The sequence below is a fragment of the Mobula hypostoma genome, chromosome 5 (assembly GCF_963921235.1).
Source record: "Mobula hypostoma chromosome 5, sMobHyp1.1, whole genome shotgun sequence".
NCBI lineage: Eukaryota > Metazoa > Chordata > Chondrichthyes > Myliobatiformes > Myliobatidae > Mobula > Mobula hypostoma.
In genome coordinates this window covers 107,527,558-107,542,015 of record NC_086101.1, presented here as the reverse complement: position 1 = coordinate 107,542,015, position 14,458 = coordinate 107,527,558, and the positions used below count along the sequence as shown (strand labels likewise).

Here is a 14,458-nt window from a genome sequence, read left to right as displayed (position 1 = left end):
CGATCCAAAGTCTAATGGCAGAGGGGAGAAACTGGTTGAGAGTGTGCAGGCCCCGTGCCTCGTCCCTGAGGAGAAGGCGGCACGCTCCCAATGGTGCAAGCCTTTAATCTTGTACGCCTCCTTCTTAAGGCATTCTGAAGATGCCCTGACCTATAGTGACTGCCACTTGACCTACAGACACACATTTCTGCCACACTGCTGTCTGCACCGAGACTGGGCACCAAGGCGCCAGATCAGACCATCTCAACGGAAGGCCGATATTTCTGATGGTTCGCAGCTCGATACACCAATTACTCGAGGGGTTCACTTTCAAGTCAACTTCGAACCCACGACATTCTGACTCAGTGGGAAGAGGAGATGTCCCTGGAAAGGCAGCAATCCATCCTCATTGCCCCCAGGATTGTGGCAGGAGGTGACCCTCAATAGTGCTGAAGACAGCATTATTCAGCTCCAGCAGAGCAGTGAGGGGAACTACGCCGACCACATTAACACACAGGTCTTGCAGCCCACGAGGAAAGTCCTGGTGACAGTCCAGACAAACCTCAGAACAACTGAGAGTTTCATTTCCCAACATGCCCACTTCCTTTCATCACAACACACTTCCGCAGCTTAAAGGCAGAACAAAGTAACAGTATGCCAGTTCTCACACAATCCTGTCAGCCGCACAGGCGAACCGATCGGGATCGGACCCCGGTGGCACACGCCCTTCCGTGCTGGGAACAGACCCCAGTGATACACACCATTACACACCAGAATCTGAATCTGAAGCCAGGGCAGAACGCAGTATTACAACCCTCTCCATGCCAGGGTCAGACCCAGTATTACAACCCTCTCCATGCCAGGGTCAGACCCAGTATTACAACCCCCTCCATGCCAGGGTCAGACCCAGTATTACAACCCTCTCCATGCCAGGGTCAGACCCAGTATTACAAACCCCTCCATGCCAGGGTCAGACCCAGTATTACAAACCCCTCCATGCCAGGGTCAGACCCAGTATTACAATCCTCTCCATGCCAGGGCAGAACCCAGTATTACAAACTCCTCCATGCCAGGGTCAGACCCAGTATTACAACCCTCTCCATGCCAGGGTCAGACCCAGTATTACAAACCCCTCCATGCCAGGGTCAGACCCAGTATTACAACCCTCTCCATGCCAGGGCAGAACCCAGTATTACAAACCCCTCCATGCCAGGGTCAGACCCAGTATTACAACCCTCTCCATGCCAGGGCAGAACCCAGTATTACAAACCTCTCAATGCCAGGGTCAGACCCAGTATTACAACCCTCTCCATGCCAGGGTCAGCACCCAGTATTACAACCCCCACCATGCCAGGGCAGAACCCAGTATTACAAACCTCTCAATGCCAGGGTCAGACCCAGTATTACAACCCTCTCCATGACAGGGCAGAACCCCCTCCATGCCAGGACAGAACCCAGTATTACAACCCTCTGCATGCCAGGACAGAACCCAGTATTACAACCCCTCCATGCCAGGGTCGGCCCCGGTATTACAACCCCCTCCATGCCAGGGTCAGACCCAGTATTACAACTCTCTCCATGCCCGGGTCGGACCCAGTATTAAAACCCTCTCCCTACCAGGGCAGAACCCAGTATTACAACCCTCTCCATGCCAGGGCAGAACCCAGCATTACTACCCTCTCCATGCCAAAGTCAGACTCAGTATTACAATCCCCTCCATGCCAGGGTCAGACCCAGCATTACACACCCCTCAATACCAGGGCAGAACCCAGTATTACAACCCTCTCCATGCCAGGGCAGATCCCAGTATTACAACCCTCTCCCTACCAGGGCAAAACCCAGTATTACAACCCTCTCCATGCCAGGGCAGAAGCCAGTATTACAAGCATCTCCGTGACAGGACAGAACCCAGTATTACAACCCTCTCCATGCCCAGGACGGACCCAGTATTAAAACCCTCTCCATACCAGGGCAGAATGTCGTATTACAACACCCTCCATGCCAGGGCAGAACCCAGTATTACAACCCCCTCCATGCCATGGTCAGACCCAGTATTACAACCCACTCCATGCAAGGGTCAGACCCAGTATTACAACCTCTCCATGCCAGGGCAGAATGCACTATTACAACCCTCTCTGTGCCAGGGCAGAAGCCAGTATTACAACCCCCTCCGTGCCAGGGTCTGACCAGTATTACAAGCCTCTCCATGACAGGACAGAACGCAGTCTTACAACCCTCTCCTTGCCAGGGCAGACCTGGTATTAGAACCCCCTTCATGCCAGAGTCAGACCCAGTATTACAGCCCTCTCCATGCCAGGGCAGAACGAAGTATTACAACCCCCTCCATGCCAGGGCAGAACCCAGTATTACAACTCCTCCATGCTAGGGTCAGCCCCGGTATTACAATCCCCTCCATGCCAGGGTCAGACCCAGTATTACAACCCTCTCCATGCCCGGGTCAGACCCAGTATTAAAACCCTCTCCATGCCAGGGCAGATCCCAGTATTACAACCCTCTCCATGCCAGGGCAGAACCCAGTATTACTACCCTCCCCATGCCAAAGTCAGACTCAGTATTACAATCCCCTCCATGCCAGGGTCAGACCCAGCATTACACACCCCTCAATACCAGGGCAGAACCCAGTACTACAACCCTCTCCATGCCAGGGCAGTACCCAGTATTACAACCTCTCCATGCCAGTGCAGTACCCAGTATTACAACCCTCTCCATGCCCGGGTCAGACCCAGTATTACAACCCTCTCCATGCCAGGGCAGATCCCAGTATTACAACCCTCTCCATGCCAGGGCAGATCCCAGTATTACTACCCTCTCCATGCCAGGGCAGATCCCAGTATTACAACCCTCTCCATGCCAGGGCAGATCCCAGTATTACAACCCTCTCCATGCCAGGGCAGATCCCAGTATTACTACCCTCTCCATGCCAGGGCAGATCCCAGTATTACAACCCTCTCCATGCCAAAGTCAGACTCAGTATTACAATCCCCTCCATGCCAGGATCAGATCCAGCATTACACACCCCTCCATGCCAGGGCAGAACCCAGTATTACAAACCCCTCTATGCCAGGGTGGGACCCCAGTATCACATGGCCTTGAACACAGAAATCAGTTCAAGGTGTTAAATGCTGTCCACGCCGGGAGCATACCCCAGTGTAACAAATTTGTCCATGCCAGAATTATACCTCAGGATACCATATATGTTCATGCTGGGATAATACCCCAGTGTTGCAACTATGTCCACCCCGGGATTACACCTCAGTTGTATAGACCTGTCCGTACCAGGATTTGACCCCAGTGTCACACACCTGTCCATACCGGGATCAGACCCCAGTGTCACACACCTGTCCATACCGGGATCAGACCCCAGTGTCACACACCTGTCCATACCGGGATCAGACCCCAGTGTCACACACCTGTCCATACCGGGATCAGACCCCAGTGTCACACACCTGTCCATACCGGGATCACACCCCAGTGTCACACACCTGTCCATACCGGGATCACACCCCAGTGTCACACACCTGTCCATACCGGGATCAGACCCCAGTGTCACACACCTGTCCATACCGGGATCACACCCCAGTGTCACACACCTGTCCATACCGGGATCACACCCCAGTGTCACACACCTGTCCATACCGGGATCAGACCCCAGTGTCACACACCTGTCCATACCGGGATCACACCCCAGTGTCACACACCTGTCCATACCGGGATCAGACCCCAGTGTCACACACCTGTCCATACCGGGATCAGATCCCAGTGTCACACACCTGTCCATACCGGGATCAGACCCCAGTGTCACACACCTGTCCATACCGGGATCAGACCCCAGTGTCACACACCTGTCCATACCGGGATCAGATCCCAGTGTCACACACCTGTCCATACCGGGATCAGATCCCAGTGTCACACACCTGTCCATACCGGGATCAGACCCCAGTGTCACACACCTGTCCATACCGGGATCAGATCCCAGTGTCACACACCTGTCCATACCGGGATCAGACCCCAGTGTCACACACCTGTCCATACCGGGATCACACCCCAGTGTCACACACCTGTCCATACCGGGATCAGATCCCAGTGTCACACACCTGTCCATACCGGGATCAGACCCCAGTGTCACACAGCTGTCCATACCGGGATCAGACCCCAGTATCACACACCTGTCCATACCGGGATCAGACCCCAGTATCACACACCTGTCCATACCGGGAATAGACCCCAGTGTCACACCCCTGTCCATACCGGGAATAGACCCCAGTGTCACACACCTGTTCGTACCGGGATTAGACCCCAGTATCACACACCTGTCCATACCATGATCAGACCCCAGTGTCACACACCTGTCCATACCGGGATCAGACCCCAGTGTCACACACTTGTCCGTACCGGAAATAGACCCCAGTGTCACACACCTGTCCGTACTGGGATTAGACCCCAGTGTCACACACTTGTCCGTACCGGGATTAGACCCCAGTGTCACACACCTGTCCATACCAGGATCAGACCCCAGTGTCACACACCTGTCCATACCAGGATCAAATCCCAGTGTCACACACCTGTCCGTACCGGGATTAGACCCCAGTGTCACACACTTGTCCGTACCGGAAATAGACCCCAGTGTCACACACCTGTCCGTACCAGGATCAGACCACAGTGTCACACAGCTGTCCATACCAGGATCAGACCCCAGTGTCACACACCTGTCCATACCAGGATCAGACCCCAGTGTCACACACCTGTCCACACCGGGATCAGACCCCAGTGTCACACACCTGTCCACACCGGGATTAGACCCCAGTGTCACACACCTCTCCATACAGGGATCAGACCCCAGTGTCACACACCTGTCCGCAGGGGGTACTGGTTCTTGTGTCACACATTGTCCGCAACAACAGAAGAACACAGTCTCACACACCTGTCCATTTCAGGATCTAATCCCAGTGCCACACACCTATCCGTACCGGGATCAGACCCCAGTGCCACACACCTGTCCATACCAGGATCAGACCCCAGTGTCACACACCTGTCCATACCGGGATCAGACCCCAGTGTCACACACCTGTCCGTAGCAGGAAGAGACCCCTGTGTCACACACCTGTCCATACCGGGATCAGACCCCAGTGTCACACACCTGTCCGTATCGGGATTAGACCCCAGTATCACACACCTTTCTGCACTGAGAATAGATACCAGTGTCACAGACTTGTCCCTAGGGGGAGTAGACCCCAATGTCACACGCCTATCTGTGCCGGAGCGGGTGCATGGTGTCAGTTGCCCGTCCATGCTTGGTCTGAACCCCAGCGTCGTAGTTACAGACCCTTACAGGACATGGTTCAGAGGGAGACATTCGCAATCAGATCTGATGGAGCAGGCTGCCAGATGTTGTGAGTGAGCTGATGAATGAATGAGGGGAGGGCCCTACTGAAATGGAAAAGACGCTGTTTTTTTTCACGTTAACATTTCTGGCCCTCAGAAGCTGTTCATGAGGTGCAGAGCAAGGGCAGCAGAGACAGCGTCCGCAGTCGTGTTCGGATGGCGTTTGAGGGTGTTACATAGGAACTGTATGAGATTCAGTGCTGAAAAATAGTATTACTTCCAGGAGGCTTGGGATGGGACTAGTTGCCATGGGTACAGAGACTCTCTGTGCTGGGGCGGGGGAGGATTCGGATGTCATGTTATTCCTTCTGGTGTCTACCCCGTATCAGTGTTCCCGAGCCCCTCTTCCCAATACAAAAACCTCTTGGTACGTATCAACTACACTCTCACGATACCGCTCCCAAGTCAAAGTACAGATCCCTAGTACTCAGGGGACAGGACACTTCCCCCACCCCCCGCCCCACAGCAAGTATCCTTTCCCCACCCAGGTCACTGTCCTGTCACCAGACCCACGGTACAGATCCCTCCAGCCCAGAACTGATGGTACGGAACCTCTCAGCCAGACACGGTGAGGATCCCCACCTCCCCCGACTCACGGGGTAGAACCCCCAGCCTACCCCTCCCCGGACTCAAGGTACGGACCCCAGTCTCCCCCACCCCACCCCACCCCGGACTCACAGTACGAATCCCCAGACTCCTCCCGGACTCAAGTCTCTCCCCCTCCCCCCGAACTCACGGTGTAGAACCCCCAGCCTCGCATTACGGACTCCAGTCTCCCCACACCCCGGATTCACGGTACGAATCCCCAGCCTCCCCCCGGACTCACGGTGCGGATCTGCCGCCGTAAGATGTAAACGATGAAGCTCCAGACTTTGGCCGCGAACGCCACGAACGTTTTCAGCCCCAGCAGACACTGGTTCTTCATCATCATCGCCGTCCGCCCCAGGCTCCCCGGCCTCTCCAGCTTGACGGGACTGAGGACGCCGGCTCTTTCCCACGCCCCACTTACGGCCGCCGCTGACGGAGCCGAGCCCGCTTAGGCGACCGCCCGGGCCCTCAGCGAGGCCAAACTGAAACCGGAACCTGCCTGAGAGCCGCCATCGCTCAGCGGAAGCTCTGTGGAACAGCACGGAGCACACGTCACATCCGGTAAATCAACCTTCCTCCCGTGAACCTCTCTCCAGTACACCTCCCGAGAACCTCGGCGGAAAACCCTCTCTGGAACACCTCCCCGCCCCTTGAGGCTCATCGGACTAACCTCCCTGGTACACATCCTATATGCCTCGGCGGACTGCCCTCCCTGGTACTCAGCCTATGAGCCTCAGCGGACGCTCCCCCACCCCCCGGGACACATCCCATGAGACTCGGCGGACTTCCCGCCCTCGAACACAGCCCATGAGCTTCGGCGGACTGCTCACACTGGTACACATCCCATGAACCTCGGCGGCTGCCCTCACTAGTACACATCCCATGAGCCTCGGCCGACATCCTCTTTCATTTCTATGAGCCTTAAAGTCATGTTGTTTGTTTATTTGTTTGTTGAGATACAGTTCCGGCCCTTCGAGCCACACCGCCCCCGATTTAATCCTAACCTGATCACGGGACAATTTACAATGACCAGCCAACCAGTATGTCTTTAGAATGTGGGAGGAAACCCACGCTCTCATGGGTTTACAAACTTCTTGCAGGCAGCGGTGGGAATCGAACCCACGTCTCCTGCATTGTGCTAACCACTACACTACCGTGCTTCCCCTATCCTTCACCTCCCACACCTTTTTATTCTGGGCTCTTGCCCTTCCTTTCCAGTCCCGAAGAACGGTCTCGGCCCGGAACATCGACTGCTTACTCACTTCCATAGATGCTGCCAGATCTGCTGAGTTCCTCCAGCACTTTGTATGTGTTGCTCTGGATTTCCAGATTCTGCAGAATGTTTCATGTTTAGGGTTTATTAAGTTGTGATTTACTAATCAATGAACTTGAAAAATGTACAAGGACGTTGCCAGGACTTGAGATCTGCGTTTATAGTGAAAGATTCAAGATTGTTTATAGACCTTCAACAGTCATCACCATTATATGCCATGTGATATGACATCATTATGTGCCATGTCGTATGACATCACCATTACATGCCATGTCGTATGACATCACCATTATGTGCGGTGTTGTATGATGTGGGCGATCATGGTCTTTCCATGACCATCATTGTTCTTGCCAAATGTTTCTACACAAGTGGTTTGCCATTGCCTTCTTCTGGGCAGTGCCTTTATACGACAGGTGACCCCAGCCATTATCAATACTCTTCGGAGATTGTCTGCCTGGCATCAGTGGTCACATAACCAGGACTTGTGATGTGCATCGGCTGCTCAAACAACCATTGACCACCTGCTCCCTAAACCTTCACGTGACCCTGATCGGGGCCTAAGCAGATGCTACACCTTGCCCAAGGGTGACCTGCAGGCTAGCAGAGAGAGGGAGCACCTCACACCTCCTTTGGTAGGGACGAATCTCCACCCCACCATCCAAGATCAGTACACAATTGTAAAGGAGAATGAAATAATTGTTATGCCGGATTCAATGCAGCACGAAAAAGCACAAGATAAAGAACACAATAAATACAAATACGAAGATTAATGTATATGCATAGACTGAATGTATGTACGTAAAGTGGGTACAGAAGTATTTGTACATTATAGGTTAAATCGATATTTGGTGCTCCATTGTGTAGTCTCTTTGAGGTGTGCCTACCCTGAAGAAGTTTAAATCCTCTCTTCATCAGGAATTCAGGGAGACTCTCTCTTCCTGCTCCCCCTTACTGATCTCTACTGCCGTCTGACTCTTTGACCATGTGCTCACCCAGTCTCACTACCAAAGCCGCAATCCTTCCTGGGAGCTTGTCTTTGCTGCCACCTTGTTCCACACGGTTTCCAGCTCCGTTTTCAGGCCTCCCAGTTTTCATCCACCAAGGATTCCACCTTCGATTAACTGCTTCTCTGTCCAAATCCTCTCCCCTATGTGGAAATACTTGTAGGCCCAATCTCAGTCTCCGCCACAGCTCCAGGCCTTTCTCTTCTGCACCTGCCATGGACATCTCTGACATTTCATCCTTTAACCAGGAAGGATCGGCAGATTGCCAATCTCCAGACTGTGGATCCTGCCTTTGCCAACCCAGAGACACCTCCATCATGGCCTCTGCTGCCCCAGCTTGGACCTCAATTCACAGATCTCACCCTCTGCAACGCCAGACAGCGCACTGTGCAGCCCCAGCCCCAGCCCCAGCCCACACCTCAGCTGCCCCCACCCCTCTGGCTCCGACTGTTCTCACTGCAGGTGGGTTGCTGGGCTCCTCTTCGCCCCCCCCACCAAACTCCAACCCCGAGACCCTCAGGCTCCCCCGTCACTTCTTGGGTCAACAGAGCCTCCATCTTCCTCCCACCCCCTCCTGACACCATCAATTCTCATCCCCCTCCCCTGATCACAGCTCTAATCCCAGCCTTGTTTCTCACCATTCCCTCCAACCTCCCCTCTCTGAGGCAGAATGTTCTGTCTTCAGCAAGGTACCTTCTGATCACATGGCCCTCCTCGCAATCTGCACCAATTCCAAGTGAACTTGAGAGGGTAACTTCACTCACCCCATCAGTGAAAAGTTCCCACAACCTTTGGATTCACTTTCAGCGACTCTTCATCTCACGTTCTCCATTCGTATTGCTTATTTATTTATTTTTGTGCCTTTGGTACTCTAGCTGATTGCTGTCTTTCAATGATTCTGTTATGGTTATTATTCTAGGTTTATTGAGCATGCCCACGGGAAGATGAATCTCAGGGTTGTACTTGGTGACGCTCTTTATGTGTACTTTGATAACAGTTTTATTTTGAACCTTACCATCAAACCCCCAAACACGATGCTGTTGTAGTCTGGTGCACTGACCCCACTTTGCTGAGGCCAGGCGGCAACTCTCAGACACCCCTGCATACCTACCCCTTGAAGAGACCCCACTCCCGAGCATCAGGACACTGTCTCTGACACCATCCGCTCTGGGTCACTCCCATCCTCCGCCACCAACCTCAGTTCCCTTACTCCACACTGCTCGCTTCTACCTCCTACCCAAGATCCACAAACTGGACTGTCCAGATGGGTCCATTGTCTCTGCCTGCTCCTGCCCCACTGAACTCGTGTCCACAAACCTTGACTCCATTCTATCTCCTTTGGTTCAGTCCCTTCCCACTTACATCCACGACACTTCACATGATCTCAATCTCAACAACTTTCAGTTCCCTGGCCCCGACCACCACGTTTTCATCATGGACAGTCAGTCCCTGTAACCTTCTGTACCCCATCAAGAAAGCCTCGAAGTTCTCCACTTCTTTCTCAATAAATGACCCAACCAGTTCCTCTCCACCACCACCCTCCTGCATCTGGTGGAACTAGCTCTCATCCTCAACACTTTATCTCAGGTAGCCATGAGCCCCAGCTATGGCTGCCTCTTTGTTGGCTACATAGAACGGTCTATGTTCAAAGCCTTCCCCGGTTATACTCCTCAATTCTTCCTCTGCTACATTGACGACTGCATTGGTGCTGCTTCCTGCACCCATGCTGAGCTTGTCCAATTCATCAACTTTGCCTCCAACTTTCACCTTGTCCTTAAATTGACTTGGTCCATTTTTGACACTTCCCTCCCCTTTCTCAATCTTTGTCTCCATCTCTGGAGACAAGTTGTCTACTGACATCTGTTATAAACCTACTGATTCCCATGGTTATATTGACTATACCTCTTCCCACCCAATCTCCTGTAAAAGTGCTGCAGTATTCCCTTTTCCCAGTTCCTTCACCTCCATCATATCTTTTCCTAGGATGAGGCTTTTCTTTCCAGAACATCAGAAACATCCTCCTTCTTCCAAGAACAGGGTTTCCCTTCCTCCACCATTGATGCTGCCTTCACTCGCATCTCCTCCATTTTGGGATGTTATGTTGAAGTTGTGTAAGACAGCGAGGTCTAATTTGGAGGACTGTGTGCAGGTTTGGTCACCTACCCAGAGGAAAGGTGTCAATAAGGTTGAAAGAGAAAACTTATGAGGATGTTGTCAGGTCCGGAGGACCTGAGTTATAAGGACAGATCGAATCGGTTGGGACTTTATTCCCTGGAATGAAGGAGAATGAGGGGAGATTTGATAGAGGTATACAAAATTATGAGGGGTATAGACAGTGTAAATGCTAGTAGGTTTCTTTCACTGAGGTTGGGTAGACTACTAGAGGTCATGGGTGAAAAGTTTAAGGGGAGCATGAGAGGAAACCTCTTCCCTCAGAGGGTGGTGAGAGTGGCAACGAGCTACAAGTGGTGCATGCAAAATTGATTTCAATGTTTATGAGAGATTTGGATAGGTACATGGATGGTAGGGGTATGGAGGGCTATGGTCCTTGTGCAGGTCAATGGAAGTAGACAGTTTAAATGGTTTGGCACAGACTAGATGGGCTGAAGGACCTGTTTCATAGAAACATAGAAAATAGGTGCAGGAGTAGGCCATTCGGCCCTTCGAGCCTGCACCGCCATTTATTATGATCATGGCTGATCATCCAACTCAGAACCCAGCCTTCCCTCCATACCCCCTGACCCCTGTAGCCACAAGGGCCATATCTAACTTCCTTTTAAACATAGCTAATGAACTGGCCTCAACAGTTTGCTGTGGCAGAGAATTCCACAGATTCACCACTCTCTGTGTGAAGAAGTTTTTCCTAACCTCGGTCCTAAAAGGCTTCCCCTCTATCCTCAAACTGTGACCCCTCGTTCTAGACCTCCCCAACATCGGGAACAATCTTCCTGCATCTAGCCTGTCCAATCCCTTTAGGATCTTATACGTTTCAATCAGATCCCCCCTCAATCTTCTAAATTCCAACGAGTACAAGCCCAGTTCATCCAGTCTTTCTTCATATGAAAGACCTGCCATCCCAGGAATCAATCTGGTGAACCTTCTTTGTACTCCCTCTATGGCAAAGATGTCTTTCCTCAGATTAGGGGACCAAAACTGCACACAATTTTTCTGTGCTGTACTTTTCTATGACTCTATTTCCCAGACATCTGCACTCTCACCATCTTCCCCCAGCCTAAACAGGATAGAGTTCTTCTTGTCCTCACCTACCACCTCAACATCCAACACTTCTACACCCATCTTCAGCAGGCTCCGACCACCAAACACACCTGTGGCTCTGCTCCCCCAACTCTCCACTCTCCACGGGATAACTCCCTTCCCTTCCCAGTAATCTCGCTCCTGGCATAGATCCCTGCAAGTGACAGAAATGCTACGTCTGCCCATTCACCACCTGCACGCAGGGCCCAGGTGAGGCAACACTTCACCAGTGGAGCTGTTGCGGTGCTTCCAATGCAGCCCCCTCTACAATGGTGTGACCCAAAAGTAAGTCGAGGGACAGCTTCGGCAAGTGCATCTGCTCCGCCTGCCTAAAGTGGAACTTCCCAGTGGCCCACCATTTTAACTTTCATCCCCATTCCGACATGTTGATCCACAGACTCCTCTTCCGCCAAGATGAGGCCTCCCTCAGGGTGGAGAAGTAACATCTCCAGCTTAGTCTGGGCAGTCTCCAATCTGATGGCATGAATATCGATTTCTCCTCCCAGTACTTACACCCTCTGCTCCCTCACCTCTTCTCCTGAGCTGCCTATCACCTTCCCCTCGTGCCTCTCTTCCTTCACTTTCTCCTACTAGATTCCTTCCTCTCCAGCCACTTACCTTTCTCACCCACCTGTTACCTTCCAGCTTGTCTGCCTTCCACCCACCCCCAACTTTTAATCCCGGCATCTTTCCCCCTTCCTTTCCAGCCCTGATGGGTCTCGGCCCAAAACGTCGACCAAAACTCTTTTCCATGGATACTGCCTGACCAGCCTAGTCCCTCCAGCATTTTGTGTGTTCTGCTCTGAATTTCCAGCATCTGCAGAATGTTTAAGCCTTTACTCCCCGGAGCATAGGAAAATGAGTGGAGATGTGATAGAGGTGTCCAAAATTATGAGGGGTATAGATAAGTTGAAAGCAAGCAAGCTTTTTCCACTGAGGTTGGCCGAGACTCAAACGAGAGTTTATAGGTTAAGGATGAAAGGTGAAATATTAAGGGGAATTTCTTCACTCAGAGGGTGGTACGACTGTTGGGACGTGTGTTTCAATGACCAACACAGTCCGAGGATTGTGCTGGGGGCAGCCTGCAAGTGTTGGCACGCTTCTGACACCAACATAGCCTGCCCGCAACCTAACAGTACCTCTCTGGAATTGGGAGGAAATCTGCACAGTCACAGGGAGGAGTGCAAACTCCTTACAGACAGTGGCAGCAACTGAACCAAAGCTGGGTCTCTGGCATTACACCATGCCACTCTGCTCACACCACAAGGAAGAGGGGCCTGTGGGGGTGAATGTCAGGAAGGTGGCTGTGCCCATAACTTCTTGCAGCTTTGACAGGCTTCTCCACCCTAGCCAAGACCTCACAACATTCCAGACGCCGACAAAATCTCTTCATTCAAATGGCCTCGGCAGGGGGCGGGGAGGGAGTTCACCGGTGTTAGCTGTTATGTAGGCAGGGAGCAAGAAGAAGACAGATTTTCATCACAAAACTGCCTCTAGCAGCAGAGGGATGTACAAAATTCCCGAAGAAAACTCGAAAGTGATACAGTACTTACCCAAATGTTGACTGTTGGCATCCAAGATGGGAGAATAAGGAAGAGCCTCCTGTCCAAGGACCCAGCTCAGCACCAGGAGACAGTGAAGAAAGGCTGTGGAAAAGTCATGCCGGTGGTCTGATTGGAACACACCATGAGAAAATAGCAGAGTTCCTCTATCAACTCAACTCACACATGCCGAACATTAACGACAGAATAATCAGTCTTCCTTCCTTTTTGGCACACAGGTCACTGTGAGGCTCTAGGTGCTAACGTCTTCCTCCACTCTGCTTCTCTCCTATCGCATTCACAAACCACACAAATGCAGAAATTCACCCAAAAAGAAAATCCCCTGCTCTCCATTTTTACAATGCTTTCTCAGATCACTTACAATCAATCTCTCCATCCTTCAGCTTCACCCATCTCGGGGAGAGAGTTCACCCTATATCCTATCCTGGAGTGTGTGATGGGACAGTGTGGAGGGAGTTTCACTCCGTGTCTGACCCCGGGAGTGTGTGATGGGACGGTGTGGAGGGAGCTTCACTCTGTGTCTGACCCTGGGAGTGTGTGATGGGACAGTGTGGAGGGAGCTTCACTCTGTCTGACCCTGGGAGTGTGTGATGGGATGGTGTGGAGGGAGCTTCACTCTGTGTCTGACCCCAGGAGTGTGTGATGGGACGGTGTGGAGGGAGGGTCACTCTGTGTCTGACCCTGGGAGTGTGTGATGGGACAGTGTGGAGGGAGCTTCACTCTGTGTCTGACCCCGGGAGTGTGTGATGGGACGGTGTGGAGGGAGCTTCACTCTGTGTCTGATCCTGGGAGTGTGTGATGGGACAGTGTGGAGGGAGCTTCACTCTGTGTCTGACCCCGGGAGTGTGTGATGGGACGGTGTGGAGGGAGATTCACTCTGTCTGACCCTGGGAGTGTGTGATGGGACGGTGCGGAGGGAGCTTCACTCTGTGTCTGACCCCGGGAGTGTGTGATGGGACGGTGTGGAGGGAGCTTCACTCTGTGTCTGACCCCGGGAGTGTGTGATGGGACGGTGTGGAGGGAGTTTCACTCTGTGTCTGACCCCGGGAGTGTGTGATGGGACGGTGTGGAAGGAGCTTCACTCTGTGTCTGACCCCGGGAGTGTGTGATGGGACGGTGTGGAGGGAGTTTCACTCTGTGTCTGACCCCGGGAGTGTGTGATGGGATGGTGTGGAGGGAGCTTCACTCTGTGTCTGACCCCGGGAGTGTGTGATGGGACAGTGTAGAGGGAGGGTCACTCTGTGTCTGACCCCGGGAGTGTGTGATGGGACAGTGTGGAGGAAGGGTCGCTCTGTGTCTGACCCCGGGAGTGTGTGATGGGACAGTGTAGAGGCAGCTTCACTCTGTGTCTGACCCCGGGAGTGTGTGATGGGACGGTGTAGAGGCAGCTTCAC

At 52.6% G+C, this 14,458-nt stretch overlaps 1 protein-coding gene across 1 annotated transcript in view; it reads right to left on the bottom strand.

Annotated features, from left to right (window-relative positions):
• Positions 1–6,625, bottom strand: part of LOC134346249 (CTD nuclear envelope phosphatase 1) — a 31,570-nt gene extending 24,945 nt beyond the window's left edge. Inside the window, exon 1 of the mRNA XM_063047574.1 lies at positions 6,209–6,625. Coding sequence (XP_062903644.1) covers positions 6,209–6,313 — 105 coding nt within the window. The 5' untranslated portion in view covers positions 6,314–6,625. The remainder of the gene's footprint in view (positions 1–6,208) is intronic.
• Positions 6,626–14,458: the final 7,833 nt, after the last annotated feature.